Below are 23,813 nucleotides of genomic sequence, written 5' to 3'. Positions count from 1 at the left end.
TGTGTTCCCAAATGGGTACAACACAGTATTATAGGATAGACTATCTGCACGCACACACCTGTCTTCCCCCTCCACCCCCCCAAGCCTGTAGACCACAATAATCCCTTAGCTGGCTGCAAGAAAATTCTTCTAGTGCAGGCCACAGGCTGCCATGTTGAAGGCCCCTCCCAAATCTTGGCAGAGGTGCAACGTGGGAGGCAAGATGGCGGTGACAGGGGAGTCCTTGTGATGTACAGTGCTATGGGGGATTCTGGGCTACTGTGAGCTGCAGAACATATGTAACTCCTGGAAGCAATTGGGTGGGTAGGGGATATATGCCATAACTTTGAGCACACACACAATATAGTGCAGTTTTTTAACATGAATATGATTAGCTCTACAATGAACACTACCAATTTTCCACTGAAAAGCTTTAAAGTCTCATTGCGGGGGGCAGGGAGGGTAAGGATGGGCTTTGTTTGCTTTAAATGATACAAACAAGGAAATGTACAGGTAAAGATGATCCTTCATATAGGCAGATACAAGGACCACAATCCTCCAGAGAAAAAGCATCATAGGTGAATGTGATATGCAACAGTATAGTTTACATTTGCTACTGAACATTTGGTAAAAATCAGTTCTATATCCCCTACAATTTCTTAATTCACAGCGTACCCTCCAGGTGGTGTCAGAAGATCCTGTTTGTGTTCTCTCGCTTTTTTGCATTTTTCTGACAGAACCTCAATTTTCTTTAAGGGCCTGATCCAAGCTCACTGAAGTCAGTGGAAAGACTCACTCGCTGGTTCTCACATTTAGAATTTGGAACAGATTTAGTACTCTATTTACTAGTAGATATGTCTTTAATTCATTTTTTCAACTCCAGACAAATGATTATTTGACAAACAAGCAGATTAAGTTTTCAATGTATCTATCCCCCTCCTGTAATTAAAGAAAAAAATAAGCTGATTTTTAAAATATACTTTATAAAGATGACAACTACCATCAGAACATGTATGAAATTTCACTCCAGAATGATTCCCCACCATCCTCCTCCTCCTGTAGGCTGAATAATGTAGCCCAGACTCTGGAAATGATGACATCAGGGACTATAGCTGTCAGACACTCATGGCTGTAATACAGGGGTAGGCAAACTTTTTGACCTGAGGGACACATCTGGCTATGGAAATTGTATGGTGGGCCATGAATGCTCACAAAATTGGAGGTTGGGGTGCGGGAGAAAGAGAGGGCTCTGGCTGGGGCCAGAAATGAGGAGTTCAAGGTGCGGGAGGGGGCTCCAGACTGGCCCTGGGGGTTGGGATGTGGGAGGGGGTGAGGGCTCCGGCTGGAGGTGCAGGTTCTCGGGTGGGGCTGGGGATGAGGGGTTTGGGGTGCAGGAGGGTGCTCTGGGCTGGGACTGAGCAGTTCAGAGGGTGAGAGGGGGATCAGGGCTGGGGGAGGGAGTTGGGGCACAGCAGCAGGTCAGGGGTGCAGGCTCCGGGCGGCGCTTATCTCAAGCAGCTCCCGGAAGCAGCGGCATGTCCCCCCTCCGGCTCTTACGCGGAGGCGTGGCCACGCAGATCTGCGCGCTGCCCTGTCCACAGGCACCACTGCCCCTACAGCTCCCATTGGCCATGGTTCCCAGCCAATGGGAGCTGCAGAGCCGCCGCTTGGGGCGGGGGCAGCGTGAGGAGAAACCTGGCTGCCCCTACGCGTAGAAGCCAGAGGGGGGACATGCCGCTGCTTCCGGGAGCTGCTTGAGGTAAGCGCCGCCCAGAGCCGGCTTCCAGGAGCTGCATGGAGCCACGGCACGTACGGAATGGGGCAAGCCCCCAACCCTGCTCCCCGGCGGGAGCTCCAGGGTCAGATTAAAAGGCCTGATGGGCTGGACGCGGCCCGTGGGCCGTAGTTTTCCCACCCCTGCTGTAATACATTGATGTGTATTAATTTCTCCCCCACTCCTTTTAAAAATAAACATCTTTCTTAGAACCAGTTTGAGTTGTAAAGCCATTCCTTACATTTGATAAGTGCAGTGCATTTGTTTTCTGTGCGAGCAGCAGGTAAGATTCCCTGGGTTGTGTAAATGATTGTGTAATATGTTGTAAAACATCACTTAGCAACTTTACCTGTGTTTGGAATTTTTTAAACAATGTTCCGGTGGGGGAAGGAGGTTGTGTGGATTAAATAGTATTGTTGTGAAAATGAAATAAGAGAGTGCATAGGAGGGGAAACATTCTGTCTCCTCGTTTCTGGATTTATTTCTGAGACACAGGGGCCAAGGTCTGGATGATATTCTTCCTGCAACTGCTTCTGGCTTCATCATTCATACACTAGGGACTATACTGGTGGTTTTGGCATTTCCTCTGTTATTTAGTGAGAGTGGTGGTTTGCCTTTTTCTAATGTTGGGTTGTCTAGGATATAAATTTCTTTAACCACTGCTTCAGTTAGCAGTAATGCATTTATATCCATTTGTGATTAAGTACCAGCTTCCCATGCCCTTGCTGTCTATGTTATAGAAAATTTGGTGCTGTCTATACTGAATGCATTCCACATGTTTCAACTTTGTTTTCATGTGAATCAGGCCTCTGTTATACAAAATTTCTATTCTGTAGTGTACACATATGTGAACCATCTCCGAAAGCAGGGAGAACAGAGCTGCAATTCAGATGTATGGAACATTCTTATATAATCGTACTCAGTGGCATTTCAGATTGACTAGCATGCAACTTTATGACTGAGTCTCTTTTGTTAAGCAAGTGTGCTTTTTTTAATTGTAGAGATTAGTGTACTGTTTGTACTCATTTTTGGGGGGCGGGGGATGAAGTGGGAGGTCCATTGTGCCAAAGTTTTATTTCAAATCTGACCGTCTATAAAAATTGTTCCAGGTCCAGGGTGATAAACATATCCTGGCTGTTGGGGAAACCGGTTTCTCCGCTTCCTTGCTGCTGTGAGCTATCTACATTATCTTCATCCTCATCTTCCTCGTACCCCGAACCTGCTTCCCTGTGTTTCTCTCCATTGAAGGAGTCAAAGCACACGGTTGGGGTACTGGTGGCTGCACCCCCTAGCATCGCATGCAGCTCCGCGTAGAAGCGGCATGTTTGCGGCTCTGCCCCAGACCTTCCCTTTGCCTCTCTGGCTTTGTGGTAGGCTTGCCTTAGCTCCTTAATTTTCACGCGGCACTGCTGTGCGTCCCTGTTGTGGCCTCTGTCCTTCATGGCCTTGGAGACCTTTTCTAATATTTTGCCATTTCGTTTACTGCTACGGAGTTCAGCTAGCACTGATTCATCTCCCCATATGGTGAGCAGATCCCGTACCTCCCGTTCGGTCCATGATGGAGCTCTTTTGCGATCCTGGGACTCCATCACGGTTACCTGTGCTGATGAGCTCTGCATGGTCACCTGTGCTCTCCACGCTGGGCAAACAGGAAATGAAATTCAAACTTTCGCGGGGCTTTTCCTGTTTACCTGGTCAGTGCATCTGAGTTGAGAGTGCTGTTCAGAGCGGTCACAATGAAGCACTGTGGGATAGCTCCCGGAGGCCAATAACGTTGAATTCCGTTCACACTACCCCAATTCCGACCCGCTAAGGCCGATTTTATCGCTAATCCCCTCGTCGGAGGTGGAGTAAAGAAACTGGTTTAAAGGGCCCTTTAAGTCGAAAAAAGGGACTTAGCCGTGTGAACGTGTCCAGGCTTAATTCGATTTAACGCTGCTAAATTCGACCTAAACTCGTAGTGTAGACCAGGCCTTAGAGATTAATGAGTCTGCTCTACTGCCTTAGCTAAGGACCAGCTAACTTTTAGCTCATGCAGTAGAGGCTCATGCACTGAGCTCCAGAGGCCCCAGATTCCATCCTGCCCACCGACGACCAGGGTCTGTCGGTGTTACACTGTGGTATGTTAAGGACCAATAATACTCCCGTGGAACTTGGGTAAAAGTTTTGCTACTGGCTTTGATGTGACCAGGATTTGGCCCTAAATTAATTGCTTGAAATGCAAAGAGAGCTACTCCTTCAAGGTTCTTTGCCATACAGCTTGCTTGGACCAAGGCTCCTACATTCTGTATCCCATTGCTACTGAATTCCATTATAAATTTTGGCCACACTCAGATAGCATAGGTGGGTCCTTGAACTTCAGAAGCAGCCTCTGTGACTTCAATGGAAGTCTGCCTGAAGAGAACTGATCTCAGATTCCAAGCTTTTGTCTGTAACCTCTATAACACATGGCTCTGATTGTATTGTATGAGATCCTGGTCAATTAATAATTTGAAAAGACAACCTTTATTACAACTCATTTTTATCAGTGTAATTCTCAGACCCAAACTCACAATTCTAATGTTTCATATAAAAACATGGAATAAGTCTACAAAAATGTGGAAGGTGTGTCTAATTTACATGATGATTCCAATCTCACCTGAAGTTTCCAATAAATGTTTGAGAATGTTGCTGATTTACTTGCCTTTGCAAAATTCTTTTGTCACTTAATTCACTGAGGCCCGTTTGTATTTAATAGCATTCTATGGAGATTTCCAATTAATTAACACTTGATTTGTTAAAATATGGATTATATCTTAATACTTAATTTTGACAGATTTAAAGTTACACTTAAGTTTACTGTAGAACATTTTCCATTTATCACACATTTTGATAAAGTGACATGACCTGGCATAAGTGACTACGTGCAAAAATAGATAATCCTTCAGTGAACATTGCAGAATCTCTATGCATTAGGTGGAAATCTATGAATTAGTTCTAATTTCTGAGCTGTTCTAGATCCCAATCCTGCAACCATTTATACATGTGTGATGCTGGCAGCTGGCAGGTGCAAGCTCATGCCAAAGCCCCAGGCCAATTCACTTCTGTGTTAGTATAGATAAATATGATTGTTAATTGTTTAAGAATATATTTGGTGTTTAAACATCATGACAACTAATTACGTTACATGCATTGTTTTCATTTATCTGTATCCTTTTATAATATAATGGCAAACATTTACATTGTATAGACCCGGTAACTAAATAACCCATCAAACAAGAAAGAAGCCTTGTGTAATGCAAATAAAGAACTTTAACAGGAAAGTACACCTCTACCCCAATATAACGCTGTCCTCGGGAGCCAAAAAATCTTACCATGTGATAGGTGAAACCGCGTTATATCGAACTTGCTTTGGTCCACCAGAGCACGCAGCCCCGCCCCCCCCTGAGCACTGCTTTACCGCGTTATATCCGAATTCATGTTATATCGGATAGCGTTATATCGGGGTAGAGGTGTACTAATTCGTGTATATTTGAAGGCAAATGGTCACTGCGTGTGGTCACTGCGCTCTTCCCTCTCCACCAATCAAAGAATGAACCCTCGTGGGTGGTGACCTTGTCAGCTTGTTTTCTGTTAGGAGAAGTTCTAAGTATGGATTCAGAGAAAGATCCTGCATCTCTGGGCTGTATGGGTTCTAACAGGACAGAATAACTGAACAAGAAGACTGAGATCCCCAGAGTTATTCTGGGTAAGCCTGAGAGACTTTTGGGAAACTGGCAAATTACTGCATCTCTGCTACCATTTGGAATTATGTACAGGTGCATCACAGTCTATATATTTTTACCTGCTTTAACCTCTCAATAGCTCTCATTTCTTTTTCTTAGCTAGTAAACCTATAGTTAGTTTATTATAGTATTGTCCACCAGTATTATCTCTGTAAGACCTACAATGCAACTCGACTCGGGTGCGTGACTGGGCTCTTGGGACAGGTAGTAACCAAGAATATTTGATGTTTTTGGTATAAGTTACCGTTTATCACTAAGTGTGGTTTGTTTGGGTGGCAAGATAGACTGGGGAGTCTAAGAGGACTGTATGGGACTCTTTAGTGTATTTATAGTAATAGTAATGTTATAGTAATCCAGGAGTTCACATCTGGTACTGGCTTGGTGATATCTAATTATAGAACATACCACCAATTTAGGGAGTCTTCCCTGCTTTTGACAGTCTGGCCTGAGGTAGGCACTCACGTCATGATCCACTCCAGTGTAACAGCATGTGCTTAACTTTCCTCATGTGAATAGTCCCAGTGGCTTAAATGGGACTCCTCACAAGAGGAAAGTTGCTTGCCGGACCTGATTTGATGCAGTGTAAATCAAATTATTACAAGACTCTTCACTATACATAAATGGAATAAATAATGGATGGCTGAGATAACAGTATCTTTTATTAGCTGTTCCAGTGTGTTACTTTCTGGCATAATGAAATATTACATGACCACATAGTATCTTACTTTAACTAGTTACAATTAGACATTGTGCTTTTGATGCATTTTAACATTGATTTAGTAAATCTGAACAATGTTCAATATCTCACTGCTGTTCAAAATAATTAAAATGATCTCCTTAATGTCTGTGTCTGTCCAAAGAATTACATTTATCTTGCACTCACAATGGAATAAAGTTTAATATCAGGTGGTTTCTTTTAAAAAATATGAGTTTACTGTTAATGAAACATGCCAAGCTGACAGCATTGCAGGCTGTCATGCACAGAGAAGATACTACATACAAGCTTCCTACATACTGCAAATGTGCTTCAGTTCTGCCTGGAATGAGAGGGGATTGTTACATCTCCCCTTCAGTCCTTGGCCATTAGGATGTGATCGCTAGTTGGAGTCAGCGGTGATTGAGTTCTTTATGAAAAAGTATCAAACTGTTTCCAATTGATGATTTTTGGTTTCTACCCATCTGGGCCAGATTTTAATGTGTCACCTGCAGGTGAAAGACAATCCCCAGAATGTGGTTGTAGCCTGATAGGCTAAATATATAGTAGCCATATATCATGAGATTAAAAGTTGTGAAAATGTAAAAGATTTGGGAAAACTTAGGATAAAAGACTGTCCTAAAAATACCAGTTGGCTCTCTTTTCTCCTAGACAAACCTAGAAATGAAGGGAAACCATGTGCTCCCATTTCTATGACTCCCAGGAAAGAGTAGTTACTATAGAATTAAAAAAAGATTTTAAAAAAATTATAACACTGAAAATAAGTGGACTAGTGACGTATTAGGAAAGTACTCCAAAGACTCTAGTGGCTGAGAGGCATTGCACCTGGGGAAAACTAAAGGTGACAAATGTGATTAGAAATGTAGAGTTGAAATGCTTCCACATTGTTTTCATAGTATGTGCAGTGTCACCTAAAGTATTTTAATGTTCTAGACAATCTGATAGCTGCACCACAGAGCTGCATTGCAATTGCTACATTTAAAAATCAAATCTGGAGGAAAGAGAACGAAGAGAAACTGCTTTACAGTATCCCACAGTGCAGTATTTAATGATTTGCACATTTCAAATAGAAAATAGAAGGCAGGAGGCAGAAAGTTGATGGGAATGGAGAGAAACAAAATAAATGTTGTCGTCCCCCAAAAGCACATGGTTTCCCAAAATATGGGAGTTTCATTCCTACTCTTCAAATATTTGCATATTCCTGTCAGAAAACATAAGTACACTTATCATCAGTACAAGATATTTTGTGTATGGTATTTTCTAGAACAGGCAACGTATGTGAATCTCCTCAGAGACATAGTCACTAGGCAGCTCTCTGCCTGCATGACATTCTGCAGCTCTCTCTGCATTCTAATGCAAACTACAGCACTCAGATGAGACATTCTGTAGATTTGTGACAATTCTCTGTGGGGTTGTGGGTATATAAAACAAAGAAGGGCTTTCACTCTGCCAGAGATGTTACAATCAACACCTGACAGTGATACAAGGCATGAGAAGGGACTGCACCATTTCATCATATGTGGCATGAATCTCAGGTTTGCTGGACTCATATTTTGGAGATGTCTGCTATTTTAATAGTATGCATTACTATAGAACTGGTACCTTTTGTCCAGGATCTCCTGTGCCTTTTGGGCCTCTTGGTCCTGGAGAGCCTGGCAGCCCTGGAGGTCCCTAGCACAACACCAGAGAAATAGTGAGTAGTTTCCTAAACCATGAGAAAGAAAGGCGTTCCATCCCTAGCTTTGAATTTCTACATTTTTACTACTGGATATTTTCGTCAGAAGCTTAACATTATTTACATGTACTGAAGAGTGGTTTCCCTTAAATACCAAGAGGGACACTGAAGGAACAGACAGATTGTTAGGAGACACAGTCACAAAATCCAAAGCAGGGCAAGGGCATGACTCTCAGTGTCAAAAGCATCTGAGAAATCCAGGAGGATGGGGTACAGGTCCTTAGATTTAGCCAAGCTGATAGGGTTGACCATCCTCCAGGATTGGCCTGGCGTCTCCAGGAATTAAAGATTAATCTTTAATTAAAGATTATGTCATGTGATTAAATCTCCAGGAATACATCCAACCAAAATTAGCAACTCTACAAGCCGAGTTTGTTAGAGATGTTGGTGACAGCAGTTTCAGTGGCATGAGGGGGATCCAGGATGGAGGTGAGGGAGAGGAACTTGAAGGTGGGGGGAGGGATAGCTCAGTGGTTTGAGCATTGGCCTGCTAAACCCAGGGTTATGAGTTCAGTCCTTGAGGGGACCACTTAGGGACCTGGGGCAAAATCAGTACTTGGTCCTGCTAGTGAAGGCAGGGGGCTGGACTTGATGACCTTTCAAGGTCCCTTCCAGTTCTAGGAGATAGGATATCTCCATTAATTCAGTATAAGGAATGGTTATAGATGGTGTGTTCAATAATTTTGAAAGGGAGATGGAGTGAGGTAACTGGAGATGTAGGGGTGGTGTGGGGTCAAGAGTGGGTTTTTGGATATGGGAAGCTATAGTATCTTTGAACTGTGAGGGGAAAGACACCAGATGAATATGAGAGGGGAAAAGTCGGGGGGGAGGGAGAGGGTGAGCAGGGGAAGTCATGAGGCAGGAGGGGGTGGGATCACTTGCTTTCTAGCAGGAATAGTGTCACTAAAAAAACCAAAACATCATGCCCAGTGGTAATTATTTGCAGGATTATGCCTGTATTTAGGAAAGGGAAGGGGTTGGTTGGTTATTTTTTTTAAATAAACAAGGCAGCTGAGAAGTTAGAGGCCTCCAAAATGTAAATAAAATGTTCCTGTTACTTCAAATGAGAGAGAAACCTAACTGAGTCTAGACCCTTCAAAGCAGCAAACTCCCATAACTAATACCCACATAACTATTGTTATACATGAAATTATTCATGTTACTTGGGACACCAAGTACAGTATCTAATTGCCATTAAGAAATTACATAGAACAACACATACTGGTGCACCTGGATAGCCATCTCCTTTTGGTCCAGGTAGCCCACGTGCTCCAGTTAGTCCTGGGTTACCCTGAATACAAATTAAAAAAAAATAATCAAGCATTGTATCAGCAACTGGACTGTAAATAACACTGACACACAAGATATACTGACAAATATATATATGAAGAAACTATTGGGGACAATAGATCACGGTGTTGCCAACTCTTGTGATTTTATTGCAAGTCTCACAATACTTGTGTGTGTGTGTGGTGGGCGGGGGGGTTGTTATTTGATTTTTTACAGCCTCTTCTGGAATTGAGAGATTCCAGGAGAACCTCAGGTTTCATTTTTTTAAAAGTATGTTCCTAGGCACAGTGGTTTGCAGAGAAGAGTTTGAAAATGTGAAGTGAGTGCACGCTAAAGGCTCAGAAACCAGGAGGCCAACAAAAAGGATTATTATTTAAAAAAAACCTCATGATTGTCTTATTAATCTCATGACTATTTGGGGCTTGACTCATGATGTTCTAGCACTGGAGGCTCGCAATACTGAGAACATGACATGTCAGCCTCAACTGGTCTTGGATTATGTGGTATGTCTGATTTTTTTTTTCAGGTAAATCAGCCTCCAGGTTCAACAGTACTCCAGAGCCAGACAGTGCTTTGTGGGGAAGAGAAAGAAAGAGAAATTCCTGCACAATCTCCTTTGATTCAGGGGAAAATGCACTGAATCAGGAGACCATGAGTTTTAAGCTCACATTTTCCACTGCTTATATTTCTGTGCATTTCAAAAGCCTTACTAATGAGTAATATCACATACAGGGGCGGCTCTAGGCACCAGTAAAGCAAGCAGGTGCTTGGGGCAGCCCATTTGCAGGGGCGGCAGCCAGCAGGGATCCAGCCTGGGAGCTGAGAACCAACAGGGGGCCGTGGGAGCTGTAGTTCCTTGGTTAGCTCCCTGCCTATAGAGCCAGCCCTGGAGCAGGGAACGAACTACATTTCCCAGCATTCCCTTGGCTGCTATCAATAGGAAAGGGAGGGGGAGGGAGTATGGTAGCTGAAACCTCATGCTGCAGCTTGCTGTAAATGGAGAACTCACTGCTAGAGCGGGGTGGCACTGTGAATGGGGAACAAGTGTGCCCAAGGAATAGAAGGCTTTGGCCCAGATATCCCCTTCAGAAGACATCCCCAGACCGGATTAGGGATACTGGTGTGACCTCACCTTGCAGCCCCCAAAGAAAGAATTGGGTGGACTAAATGGACCGTGCCCCTCTCTATCTGAAGCCTAGCAAGGGAGGTACATGGATCCACTAGAATTTAAAATGAAAAGTAAGGGAGGGGAGACTCTACTGGACCTGGGCAGCTTTAGATACAGTACCAGGCACGTAGGAGGATTTCCACTTCTGAGCCATGGAAGCAATGCATAGGTGCTGGAACTAGGAGTGCTGGGGGTGCTGCCGCACCCTCTGGCTTGAAGTGATTTCCATTATATACAGAGTTTATAGTCTGGTTCAATGGCTCTCAGCACCCCCACTATAAAAATTGTTCCAGCACCCCGCTGCAAAGTGTGTTAATTCCCCCTTTTATTGGCTGGGCCATATATAGCATACCAGTTAATCTTTAACTCAAGTGGTAAAAGTGTGTGCTGAGAATCTGAAGGTTCAAATCCTGTTGCTGAGCCTTAGGCTAAGGCGGGTCCTTGCAAGAGTGAGTTTCTGTTTTTCCAACTTTCTGTCTAACCTGGCTTATTTAATTAACACATTTAGAAAAGATTCCTAAAAACAAGTTATAATTTTAAAATATTGTAAACTGTCAAACATAGCATGATAAGCAACAAAGCACAGCTGTTCCCCACTATGGTCACTGGTCATATTTCAATTTCTTCTGTCACACAACAGCACGTTTTAAGGTTGAGAGGTATAATATGAAGAGTGGAAACTTTCTATAAATAAATAAAACTTTCACAAGTGGTAGTAGATTATGTAAATTGAGAAGAGATCACTGACAGAAACAGATGAGCAGTGTTGAAGATGAAATTCAAAATGAATCCTGCTATACGAGATATGATTTATGGTAAAGGAGAGTCTTGCAATAGCCAAAGCTGCGGTATCACAAAGAGGTTATAGTGAAAGCTAAAGTTTGGGAAAGTTACAGCTAAAATGGAATTGATCAAGTAGGGCCATATAGGAAGGAGTTTTGTAGTACTTTGCACAGTGACAGATTTGAGCTAGCCACTGATAAAACAGAACAAGAGCTGGTAACCTGGGATAAAAGGGAGGATGGAAAAGGGGAGGATTTAGCTTTAGAAGTTCCTACTTAGATTGACATTTTTAAGTGAGGTGCACTGAAGTGAATGTACTCTTAGTAATAATTCTGTACATTACTAACTAACACATTGTTCTTTCAGTATTTGGACTTACAGTTTGTAAACAGATACAGATAAAATCATCTACATTTCTTGGATAACTCTTTTGAAAGACCACATGTCCAGAACACCAAGGATATGCATGTATTGGCTCTAATCCATCGCTGGGCTTTTAGAGATTTGGTGCAGTACAAAAATCACAATGTAATAGCCTGCACAAGACTGTGGAAGATACTTATCATGGTTCTCAGCTACAGAAGTCTAATAGTGGTTTTGATAACAACCCTAATTTATTATTTTAGTTCAACTACTATAAAGGAATAATGATGGAAGTCCAAACTCATTTTTCCTCAGAAAACATGTCTACTTAGCTCTTAATACTTGTACATAATAAAGGATGCGCTAATACATGTAGTCAACCTATTAATTTTTTATTCTTTTTAAGAAAAACGAAATCATGAATCATAAGTTCATTTCTCTATTTTTATTTCAAATTCCAGTGCTGTAAAGAGCTGCCAAACAGATGTTTCCATTTAACCTTAGCAGACCAGTACAAACATGTTAACATGTTCTCTTCTATAAGAGCTGGGGATTTTGCCAAACAACTGCTTGCTGCTGTTAAAAAAGCAGTTCAATTATATTCCTATGCTTCAGAATATTCAATTTATTCTATCCCAAATCTTTCATAACTGCACCTAAACTAGAAGAGATATATGATTCAGGCCAACTAGCCTCTATGGCAGCTTCACCACCAAGTTCCATGAATCTTCTTGACTCCATAGCCATCAAGGCTAACTGCCAAGTACCACTGCTTGTATCTGTGGAGTACCTAATTAAGTATTATGCACTTCTCCTTTCTATTTTTTAGTATTAATTTGTATTATCATAGTGCTTAGGAGACCATGGACCAGGGATCCATTGTGTTAGGTGCTATACAAACACAGAACCAAAGATGGTCCCTGAGCCAAAGGGCTTACAATCTAAGTACAAGACAAGAGATAATAGATGGGTATAGACAGATGGGTAGTACGAGGAAACAGTGAGACAATATTGGTCAGCGGGATAGGCAGAGGTCTAACATAACAACTGCCTAGCCATTGTTAAGTTTATTGTCGCCATCAGAGCAAAGAAGAATTTTAGAGAAGGGATGTGAAGGTGAACAATGAAGTGACTTCAGAGATGTTTACAGGAATTTCTTCCCAAGCATGAGGGGAAGTGAGGGAGAAAGCACGAAGATGCTTGTCTGAAAATTTAACAAGCAGGTGATGGAGGCTGGCATCAGAGGTTCATTGTGGGCAGGAGTCTACCTTATTCCATTTATTCCCCAAATCAGTAATGCAGGGACAGTGTGGGCATTCATCTCCATTGCCTTGCACTCTATCTAGTCATTCATACCAGTGCAAAGTAAGTTAAAACATTACAACTGGTATGATTTGAGATTTCTGATTTAGAAGTATTTTACATCAACTTTGTTTTCATTTTGCTCAGGTGTAAATAATTAAACAAGATGCAAGACAGTGGAGAATCAGACCTTATTAATTGTGAGAGGGAAATAACATGACTCCAATAGGCATGTAGGGCCAGATGTTCAGCTGGTAGACTTATGTTGACTTAGACCTTGCAGAAAATCTGACCCCTAGTATATTTCAACTTCACTGCTCAGGGGGCTGATGATGTTTGGAGCCTTTAACATTGCGGACCAATTTTTCAGAAGTGGTTTCTAAGTCTGTATTCCCAGAGCTGTGTCTCCAAATTTTTGGAAATGGAATTTCAGATGCTCAAGATTTTGCATATCGAAAATTTAAATGTGTGTGTGTGAACTGGGTAGGAAGATTATCAGTGGGAAAGCTGGCCCTGTACGAGTGGTTCAAGGTCCAGCTCAGGCTGTGTTTCCAATTGAGCCCAAGAGCAATGCATCCTGGGACATGTAGTAAGAGGGACCCTGGGAGCTATAGGCTGGACACCCGTGTGTGCTGGGAAAGGGGGGCAGGGTTATGAAAGTGCTCCCTTTCTGCTATAAAGGAAAGATTAAGGAAGAGACTAGATTTATTGTGAGGGTCTCAGTGAGAAGGGAACATGACCTGTTGAATGTTTCTGCGCAAAAAAGCTTAGCAGGAAGCATAGGTGCTGGAACAAGGGGTGTGGTGGGTGCTGCAGCACCCCCTGGCTTGAAGTGGTTTCCATTATAAACAGGGTTTACAGTTTGGTTCAATGGCTCTCAGCACCCCCACTATAAAAATTGTTCCAGTGCCACTGGCAGGAAGGCTGAAAGAGCCTGGGAAGAGACCTAGAGGAAGAGTCTTCAGGCTGGTGAAAGTTCTCTAAGGAGGAGCTAGTATTTGGGTCTAGAAAACTAGAGGCTCAGGGAGAGCAGGAGCTACCTGTAGCTCTCCAGAAAGGGTTGGAAAAGTTGAGTGGTAAGGCTGCTTGTGAGCCCATGGGTGTAGAGAGCGAGCCCCTGCACAAAAGGGTGAAGATTTTGGAATTTTCTTTGCCCCAAAAGAGAAGGAGGTTTTTGGGACTGGGCCAGAGAGCTAAGCCATCATACCATGAAAAGGAAAGCTGAGACTCTCTCCACATGTATTACCACAAAGAGAAGGTAAGCCACTACTATATCTAAATACTCAATGTAAGTGCGCCAGTTATGCAAACCTGCAGGATACAAATGCAGAGGCTTGGTTGAGGCCACTCTGAAACTGCCCATATGTCCTGTTTAAATTTCTTTTACCCCTTTTCCAATATACACTGCACATGTTCTGAAAAATAGTTTAACCTCCATAACATTATATTAGCCATATTAATTTTACACAAGGTGTAACTGCCTTCCCATGCCCACAGAGTTTTCATGCACCCCCAAAGTGACAGTCTGATCCCCCAGAGCCACCCCAAGGCTCAGTGTTCCCATCATTGCTCCCCTTTTCCTTTTCTTTTTCCTGTGCACACATACAAAATTTTATTTTTTGCCTAACATCCCTTGCACTGTAATTACTTTGTTACACAACTGTACCCTGATTACACTCCCATCTTGTACAACCAGAGACAGCCAGGGGCAGTCAAGTTCAGTTCCAATAGAAACCCCTGACATTCCTTTAGTGATTTTGATTACATTACCCAATAGTCAAATAATTTTGATTAGATTATTCCTCCGCCTGCTGCCGTTCCCTATAGACCATTTCTGTGGGAAAAGGGCCCATTTTCCCTCAGAATAGCTGTAAAGGCTTCTGGGGACAGACGCATAGTGGTGGTAGTAACCACTCTTCCTGACCCCCTGGTATAATTTAATTACCAAGCTTCCATCCAATGTGACTGCACAGAGTTGTACATACAGTTACATTTATATAACTGGGTTTTATTATTAAACCAAAAACTTGCTTTTGTAACACCACAGTCGTTACCTTTAACATCTTTATAACTGTTACCTTTTACCATTTCCACAACTTCCAAATGTTTACTTTTTTTCAAACCCTGTATTATCAATTGTTGCAAAAGGTATTTGTAACTTTTTACTTATTTAAATCACTTACTTTTACATTTAGTTTTTTAAGGTAGTGCACTTTGTTTTTAACAACTCAGCCACCAAGTACAATTATTGCCACACCGCTGCCTTAACCTGTGCTGTCTTTACCTTGAGACTGTTTAAAAGGCATTAAAACATTTGTCTCCGTGGTTGCCCATGGATCTTTTACTTCAAAAATTCCAATGGACTACAGCAGACCTTCGTCATACTTTGTCCCAAACAAAACAAAACACAAAACATTTCACATGAGTATTCAAAGTACCCTCCATTAAAACTTTTGTTTTTCTAAAGTGTGGAAAGGCAGAGGGAGAGAAGGGGGAAGACGTGGAAAGAAACCAAATAAGCCTGTCAAGTCAGTTTAAAGTACAGGCTACCAGCAGCAAATTAAGTAAACTGAGAGAAAGAAGAAGGAAAAGAAGAAAAGGATATAGTTAGCTCTGAACCATGAGTAGGCTTCCCGGGTTGAAACAGTTGGGAACCCTTACCCCCAGGTTCCCATCCTGGCTCTGGGAGAAGAGTGGGAGTTGTTACCTGCTCCTGCAAATGCTGCCATTTTTTACTTTACAACTTTTTTTTCCCACTCCCCCTGGACCAAGTCCCAGCTCCTGTCTCTAAAGGTGGTCTGTTAACTCTGCTTCTGACTCTAAACCCTGTTGTGCCAAATCATCTTTAACCACCCCTAACTAATTTACAACCCTTCAGCAGCCCTTGCTGAAACAGCACCAAACTTGAAAGATTACTGGCAGCTTTCCATAATGCTGCCCTTACTTCAAACCTCTCACAAGCGGACTGAAGTGCCTCCTTTCCCTGGAAGGCATTCAGTCCCAATGGGCAGGGACCTTCTTCCACTACCCATATACCAAAGGAGGGTGGGCTCCTCAGCCACCCCACATCCCTCTGGGTTCCCTAACACTTCCTCCATTTCCTTTTTAATCTCATTCCAGGCTGACCCCTGCACCTGGTATGGGCCCTGGTTCTTTCTTATTCATTTATCCTAAAAATCCTTTACCCTGGCTTGCCAGTACCCGCAACTACCATCACAAGAGTTCACATTACCCCCTCCAAGCAGCTGCGCGGACTGTTGGGAAGGGGGACTTATAGGCTGCCACTCACCTATCTGATGCGATGCATCCGAGTCACGGCACCAAGATGTTAGGGGGCTTATTTTTTTACCCTCTTACTTTTCTGGTCCTTTTTGCATGAACAGAGAGCAACAATACCCGAAGTTCAAAGGCGCAAACAATTTGATGTTTATTGGGGTGAACTTTCAGCAAGCATGATTTTAGTTTTTTTCCTTAGTGTCCCCCTTTCCAGCTCTGACACCACAGAGCCATCCCTGTTTCCATTCCCTGTTTCCATTTCCCCCTTAGCAAAACATGATTTTAATTTCCCCACCCCCATTCCCTGTTTCCATTCCCCCCTTACTTCCTAATTGACTGTAGACTACATAGTAAAACTTGAGTTCTGCTTAGCTATACCCTAACCAATCATTTTACTAAAATTTGACTAATCAATTCTAACATACTATAACATGGTGTCAAGTATCAGAGGGGTAGCCGTGTTAGTCTGAATCTGTAAAAAGCAACAGAGGGTCCTGTGGCACCTTTAAGACTAACAGAAGTATTGGGAGCATAAGCTTTCGTGGGTAAGAACCTCGCTTCTTCAGACTTGCATCTGAAGAAGTGAGGTTCTTACCCACGAAAGCTTATGCTCCCAATACTTCTGTTAGTCTTAAAGGTGCCACAGGACCCTCTGTTGCTTTATACTATAACATGGTTATTTAACCAATTATATTTCACCACCTTAATTGGTTTACACCCAACAAAATTAATTATACAGCAGACAAAAACAATTACAGAACCAGACAGAAACCATGCAAATAAACATTCAAAACAATACAGAAGCAAGGATTTCACATCCCAGCTATTGATAAGTGAGTTCTTGCCAGACAGGATGCTATCAAACTAAGTTTCCTTTTACATCTTCTAGGCTCTTTCCTTTCTCTGGAGGTGATAGGAATATCAAAACAAAATTGTATTCCTAACAGCCCAATAGCACCTTATTTCCATGTAACTAGTTTGGAATGTGAGGATGTGACCGTTCACTTCTCAGCTTATGGCTGCCTCTGCTGCTTAGCCAAAGGCCTTACTTAGCCTAAAAACAGGGCCTCAGACTGTCCTTACACACACAGACAGTGATTTTGATTCTTTCTTCTATACCTTCATAACTAGCTAAGTGATAAAAATACACCTAAATTCTTAAAGTATAGGCCTTTATAGATAGGCCTGAATAGCTATATCCTAACATCTGATACTTTCCAGCTAAACTGCGTATAATTGAGTCTGAAAAAAACCCTCATTTTGTAACATGGCTTAAAATTCAAACTAGTTAAACTTAAAGAAATGTGAGGCCTTTCAATGGGTTTGTTTCTTTCCCTCACAGTGATCCTTTTGGGGCCTTATATTCAGGAATTTGCAGAATTCCATCTTTTCACACCTATTCAATGTGTATATAGGTCTCCTAGGACAAATTGAGACTTTTTGGTCTAGCAACACTCTGATCTAAATCTCATCTTGATCTAATTCAGTCACTGCTGTTTCTGTTCTCTCCCAGTGCTATGCAGAGAATGTGAACTGTTCTAGATTCAACTCGCCTTAGACAAAAGTGGCATGGATACACAGTGTGATGGTGAATGTGCCATCTATTGGAAATGTATGTCAGATATTTGTCATTTGTCAGATACTTGGATTTATAGTCATGTGATGATGTTTAACTCATTACCACTCCTGCAGTCTCAACTGTTTACAGTAAAACATTTGACTTCAATGCAATTATGCTGACTTACACCATCAACTGGCCCATCTCAACCAAATGGAGGTGACCATCTCAACCCCCCAAAATGGAGGTTTCACCACAGGTAGATTTTTACATTGAAGGAATGATATCTTTTGGTCTGTAAATGACTGTTGTGACAAAGTTCCTCCTCTATCTTGGTGGGTCCTGCGCTTATTGGCGGATTTTCTTGCCTCAGAGATTCACCATGTGGGTTGGGGAACAACCCAGAAACCTTCCCCTCTGGAAGAACCCACAGTCCAGGTCAATTGGGAGGTTTGGGGGGAACCCGGGCCCACCCTCTACTCCGGGTTCCAGCCCAGGGCCCTGTGGATTGCAGCTGTCTATAGTACCTCTTGTAACAGCTGCATGACAGCTACAACTCCCTGGGCTACTTCCCCATGGCCTCCTCCAAACACCTTCCTTAGTCTCACCACAGGACCTTCCTCCTGGTGTCTGATAACACTTGTGCTCCTCAGTCCTCCAGCAGCACACCCTCTCACTCTCAGCTCCTTGCGCCTCTTGCTCTCAGCTCCTCACACTCCCACCACAAACTGAAGTGAGCTCCTTTTTAAAACCCAGGTGCCCTGATTAGCCTGCCTTAATTGATTCTAGCAGCTTCTTAATTGGCTCCAGGTGTCCTAATTAGCCTGCCTGCCTTAACTGGTTCTAGCAGGTTCCTGATTACTCTAGTGCTGCCCCTGTTCTGGTCACTCAGGGAACAGAAAACTACTCATCCAGTGACCAGTATATTTGCCCTCTACCAGACTCCTGTACCCCACTGGTCTGGGTCTGTCACACTGTCTTTTAATGATGTCTGAAGTCCAAAACCATAGCAATGGGCTCCAATGGATTTCTAATTGTAAAAGTAGTGGTCATTAACATGGAATAAGTTGATATCTTCTACAGATATTTATATACATGCTTCAAGTTAAGCACATATGTAAGTATCTGGAGGATCGTGATCTTAGATTTTTAGTTCTTTAGACTGGAGACTGTCTCATTTATATTTTTGTACAGCCCACAGCACAATAGGGTCCCTGTTTGATTGAGGCTTCTGGAAACTACTGTAATTATAGGTTGCCCAACACTTCCCAGTAGAAGATTCTATTTTCAGTTGTTTAGAACTTGGCCACGCTCCAACCATTTGGGCAGAATTTTTTTCATGCTGAGTGTCTGTTGCAGGCTGAATTTTGGGGGGGAAATTTCAGCCAAAAAAGTTCAGATGTGTCTGAGAACAAGGCTAGAGGAAAAGAGTTTGTTTTCCCCACGTTAAAAGATCCTAGCAGCCTCTTCTTTGAAAAGCTCTATCACCCCCAGGCTTTGGACCAGAGATTTGAATTCTGGAAGGTGACCTCTGTGTCAAGGACATGCCTTTTCCTATCTCCAAAAAATCTGCCAAAATTTGGCCAAGTTAGAAACCTTTGCAAACAGGTTTTTCAGAAGACACTCCTTGGATTTTAATGCTAAAGTCTCTGAAGATTGTCTGCTCTGGAAATGCTCCTACCTGGGGCTGAGCCCACACCTCCCTCCCCGGCTCTGCACAGCACAGCACAGCAGTCTTCCTCTCCCTGCTCCTGGTACATCCAAGATGGTCATCCACCAGTCACGTAGGAGGAAGGTTGATTGTGGGAGGGGTTGCTCAAACCGTGGAGCTGTTTTCTGGTCCCTCGTATCACATCTAGAGCTAGAGTTCCTCTGGGCAGTGTCCAGTGGCTCTTTGGACCCCTTTGAGGAGCAGTGGGCATGGGCTGAGGTTCTTTGCTTGGTGTCCCCCTCTGGATCACTTATTTTGGCCCGATGGTCCTCACTCTCATCCCTGTTTTTTCATTTGTTGTCATCTGTAATCACATGCTGACTGGGCTCATAATTCCTCTCCATCTGAGGAGGTGCAGCCCTTTAGTTTTGGGTGGGCCAAGGCCCGCCTGCCCCAATACCTGCAACAGGTATTCCACATCTAACTTTGATCTTTTCCCAAAGGCATCTCTTGCACATTATATCTTGCTCCATTCTGCTAGGAGGCTATTACTGTTTGTTAAGCCTTCGCTAGGTGATCTTTCAATATATAGAGCTCCCCTTACAAAACAATTCCCCAGAATACTTGGTATGAAATAATACGCCACATATACCAAATTTCTGGTTTGGTTTTTTTAACAGAGTTATAACACAACTTATATTACTGAGTGTGGCAAAAAATGTAACAGTGTTGCCAACTCTTTCAATTTTATTGTGATTGTTTTGTGATATTTGGTGCTTTTTTCAAAGCACCAGCTGCTGAAATCCAGAAATTGTATGAGAATCTGTTTTCATTTAAAAGAAAATGTAAGTTTCTATCTGTGATAGGGCTGAGAAAGGGTACACAGCCTGACAGAGTTAATGAGGGCCTGATGCCAATTAGATCATCCAGCATCACCTGAGAGAAGGAGGGCCAGGGTTAACTGAGAGGGAAGTCCAGCTGGGAAGGGCTGGGAGAGCTCTATAAAACCAGCAAGAAAGGGGTTGGGAAGGCTATAGCTAGGGCTGCAGTGGCTGAGCCTTTGCTAGGCAGAGTGATATGGAAGAGATGACAAATGAAACTGAAGCCAGGCTGGATAATGAAAATAGGGAAAACATGGAGGAAGGCTGGATGCAAACAAAGAAAACAAGAAAAGGGTAGATTTTTCTGGAACCAGAAGAAGGACCAGCAAATAGGAAGGCAGGAAAAGGAAATGGGCAAAATTACATAACAGTAAAACCCCTAGGTAAGGACATCATGATAGGGGATAGCAGCCCCCTGAAGATTGCAGAGTGGAGAAGAAAAAATGCTGGAGATGGCAGAGACTTGTTTTTTGTTTTTACATTCCACTAACCAGTCAGGAAGCTCCTTAAGATAGAGGTGCTAGGTAAAATTAAAATAAGCTGTCAACTACTCAGATTCCTCACAGAAACAAGAGTGGTAGCACATAGTTTGCTAGCTGAAATGTCAGAAGAGGAAATAAAGTGAGGAATAGGTGAAGATAAGGTGATAACAGCTAAGAGGCTAATTAGCATAAGAGGCAGTGATAGCAAGTCTCGCCAGTTGTGCTGGTCACTCTTAAGGGAAGGATGCTACCAGAGTAACCGTAGGGTATCAGATATTCTGGACTAAGGCCTTTAGTCTTCCTCCTGTGAGATGCTACAGGTGCCAATTTGGACATGTAGCAAATAATTGCAAAGGGAAACTACAGTGCAGTAAGTGTGAAGATGAACATCCATTGGATAATTGTGAGGAAGGGACAGAACAAAATATTGCAACTGTGGAGGAAAACACAGCTCAGCATATGGAGGATGTACCAAGGCAAAACAAACTAGAGAAATAAAAAACCCACAAAATTATTGATAACATCTCATATGCAAAAGCTGCTAGAAGATATTTAAAAGAAAGAAGAGGGGAAACAAAGAACCTGACATGGGAAAGGGAATAGCCAGCAACAAATTAATGAGAAGGAAATAATGGGTGACTTCAAACAAACAAAGAGATTCATTGTGTTTCTGATTGAAGTAATAAATTAAATACAGAAAATGAGAACTATAATCAAAGTGACTGAAAAGTACCTACAGGCTAGCAACCTCAATGAAGGAAATATTGTAGGTTAAAAAATTGTGGTGACTATTTCCAGCTGGAATGCCCATAGCCTAATAGCGCATAGGCAGGAATTAAAGAAAATAATTGATATGAAAACAAAGCCTGCTATAATATGCATGCAAGAGACTTGGCCAATAGAAAAACTAGACTATAAAATCCTGGGATATGGTATATATAGACATGATAGAGAAACTGGAAAGTGTGGGGATGTCTGTACCTTCATTAAAGAGGACCTGAACTACCCTGAAATAGAGATTAAAAAACTAAATATTGAGTATTATGCTACTTACATACCAATACAAAACCATTCTACCGCTCTAAGACTTTATAATGCCTATAACTCATGCAGGAAACTAGAGGCTATGGCCTGAAAGAATTAATTGCAGATGTCACATACCCTCTCATTATTTGTGGTAATCTGAATTGTCAGAACAGATTGTAAGGAAAGTAAGAAAAATTATAATGATAAAATGTTTAGAACAATTATTTGAAGAGAATAAATTCAGTACAGCTGATGGAAGCTTCTCATGCCTGGATCTGGGAATAACTTCTAGTAATAGCAAGTATAACCATAGCTGGGAAATTTACAGAGGAGGGAATGGCTAGTGACCAATTCCTCACATAATTACATATCAAGGAAAAGGTAATACAGAAGATGAGGATAATATCCTCACTCAGAATCTCTAAAAATAAGCAAATGAGAAGATATTGAGGAATTCTGTAATAATGTTACTAAGGGAATCATAAAGCCAGCTAGTTTAGCTATTCCTAGGATGCCAACACTACCTAAAGATAGGAAAAGAATTCCATGGTGGAACAAGGAATGTGAAATAGTAATTTGGGAAAAGAATAAGAAATACAAGACAGCAAAAAATTCCCTAAATAGCGAGGACTTAATGAAATATAAAGCAAGTAAGGCAGTTGCACAAAGGACTATAAAAAGAGAAAAATGGAGAACACACTGTGGGAAGTAAATAAATACACCAATACAACGGAAGTATATAAACAAATTAGGAAAATGAATGGAATAAAGGGTAAGCCGTATAAACCAAGCATTGCAATTGCAGGACATGGAGTAATAAGCTCCAACAAAGAAAAAGCGGAAATTCTGGCCAAAAAGTCAGTGATGATGAGGATCAGAGGATAGAAATTAGAGAGAGGAAGAAATGTTTATTAATGATTAAAAGATGATGAAGAGGTGGGAGGAGGATGTGGATGTTATTTTAAATGAAAACTTTGGTACAGACAACTCCAAAAAGCAGTACTAAGGCACAAAAGCACCGTGCAAGGCAAGAATGAAATAAGTTTTGAAATGCTTAAACGCTTAAGCAAGGGAAGCTCGAGGGTGTGTGACTGAGGTCCTAGTCGGGGCCAGCTGAGATCACTCTATGAGGGTGAACTGCAAAGAATGGGGCAGACAAATCCCAGAGCTGGTGGATAATTCAATACTTAAATTTACCAAGCCAGCACTAAACAGCTTCTGTTATACCTTACTGGTTATTCAGAAGTCCAAACAACACAATTCCCTTGAAGTGACCCAGCCTCAGGCCTCCATCCAGGTACCCAAGTCAAATATGATGCAGATTTCTGAAAATCTTATCATATAAAAGAAAAGGTTCTACTAATCCCAAAGGACTGGACACATTACCTCCCAGGTTAATGAATATTCCAGATCTTACCAAAATACACGCTATAGCCAATTCTTATTAACTAAACTAATTTTTTTTTAAAACAGAGAGAGAGTATGGTTAAAAGATCAATATACATACAGACATGAGTTCAATTCTTAAGGTTCAGATTCATAGAAGAGATGGTGAGCTTTGTAGTTGCAAAGAGTTATTTCAGAAATCGTTCATAGGTTCTAGTCCAATGTCCAATATCATTGCAGGGTGTTCCAGCTTAGGACTGGGATCTCAGTCCTTATGTCTTAAGCTTCCCCTGTATGAAGCCTCAAGCAGATCTGAGATGACAGAATCAGGACCCAATGGTCTTTTATACAGTTTTCTAGCATCCACTTGACCATACAGTCCTGGATAAACTATCTGTTTATAACCTTCTGTTTTCTAAACACCACCAGTAATTATTTACACAAATTAACATAGGGCAATTTATCCACTAGGCAGTTTATTACAAATTTCAAAGAGACATATAGACAATGACATTACTTCAACCAAGATTCATCTAAATCAGAGGTTGGCAACCTTCGGCACATCCACAGGCAAGGGCCCCACACAGCTCCCAGCGGCCAAAGTTCGCCCTTCCCAGCCAATGGGAGCTCCAGGGGGCTTTGCCTGTGGATGGGTCAACGTAAACAAAATGTCTCCCGGC

The 23,813-nt window shown here is 42.2% G+C and overlaps 1 protein-coding gene across 1 annotated transcript in view; it reads right to left on the bottom strand.

The window, feature by feature from the left end:
- COL28A1 (collagen type XXVIII alpha 1 chain) overlaps positions 1 to 23,813 on the bottom strand; it is a 141,510-nt gene that overhangs the window by 38,418 nt on the left and 79,279 nt on the right. Inside the window, exons 23-24 of the mRNA XM_065398455.1 lie at positions 9,190 to 9,258; positions 7,835 to 7,903 (exon numbers count right to left, since the gene is read on the bottom strand). Coding sequence (XP_065254527.1) covers positions 7,835 to 7,903; positions 9,190 to 9,258 — 138 coding nt within the window. The remainder of the gene's footprint in view (positions 1 to 7,834; positions 7,904 to 9,189; positions 9,259 to 23,813) is intronic.

Source organism: Emys orbicularis, chromosome 2, assembly GCF_028017835.1.
Source record: "Emys orbicularis isolate rEmyOrb1 chromosome 2, rEmyOrb1.hap1, whole genome shotgun sequence".
Taxonomy (NCBI): domain Eukaryota; kingdom Metazoa; phylum Chordata; order Testudines; family Emydidae; genus Emys; species Emys orbicularis.
The sequence above is the reverse complement of the archived record's forward strand: the minus strand, read 5'-3'. Positions and strand labels throughout refer to the sequence as shown.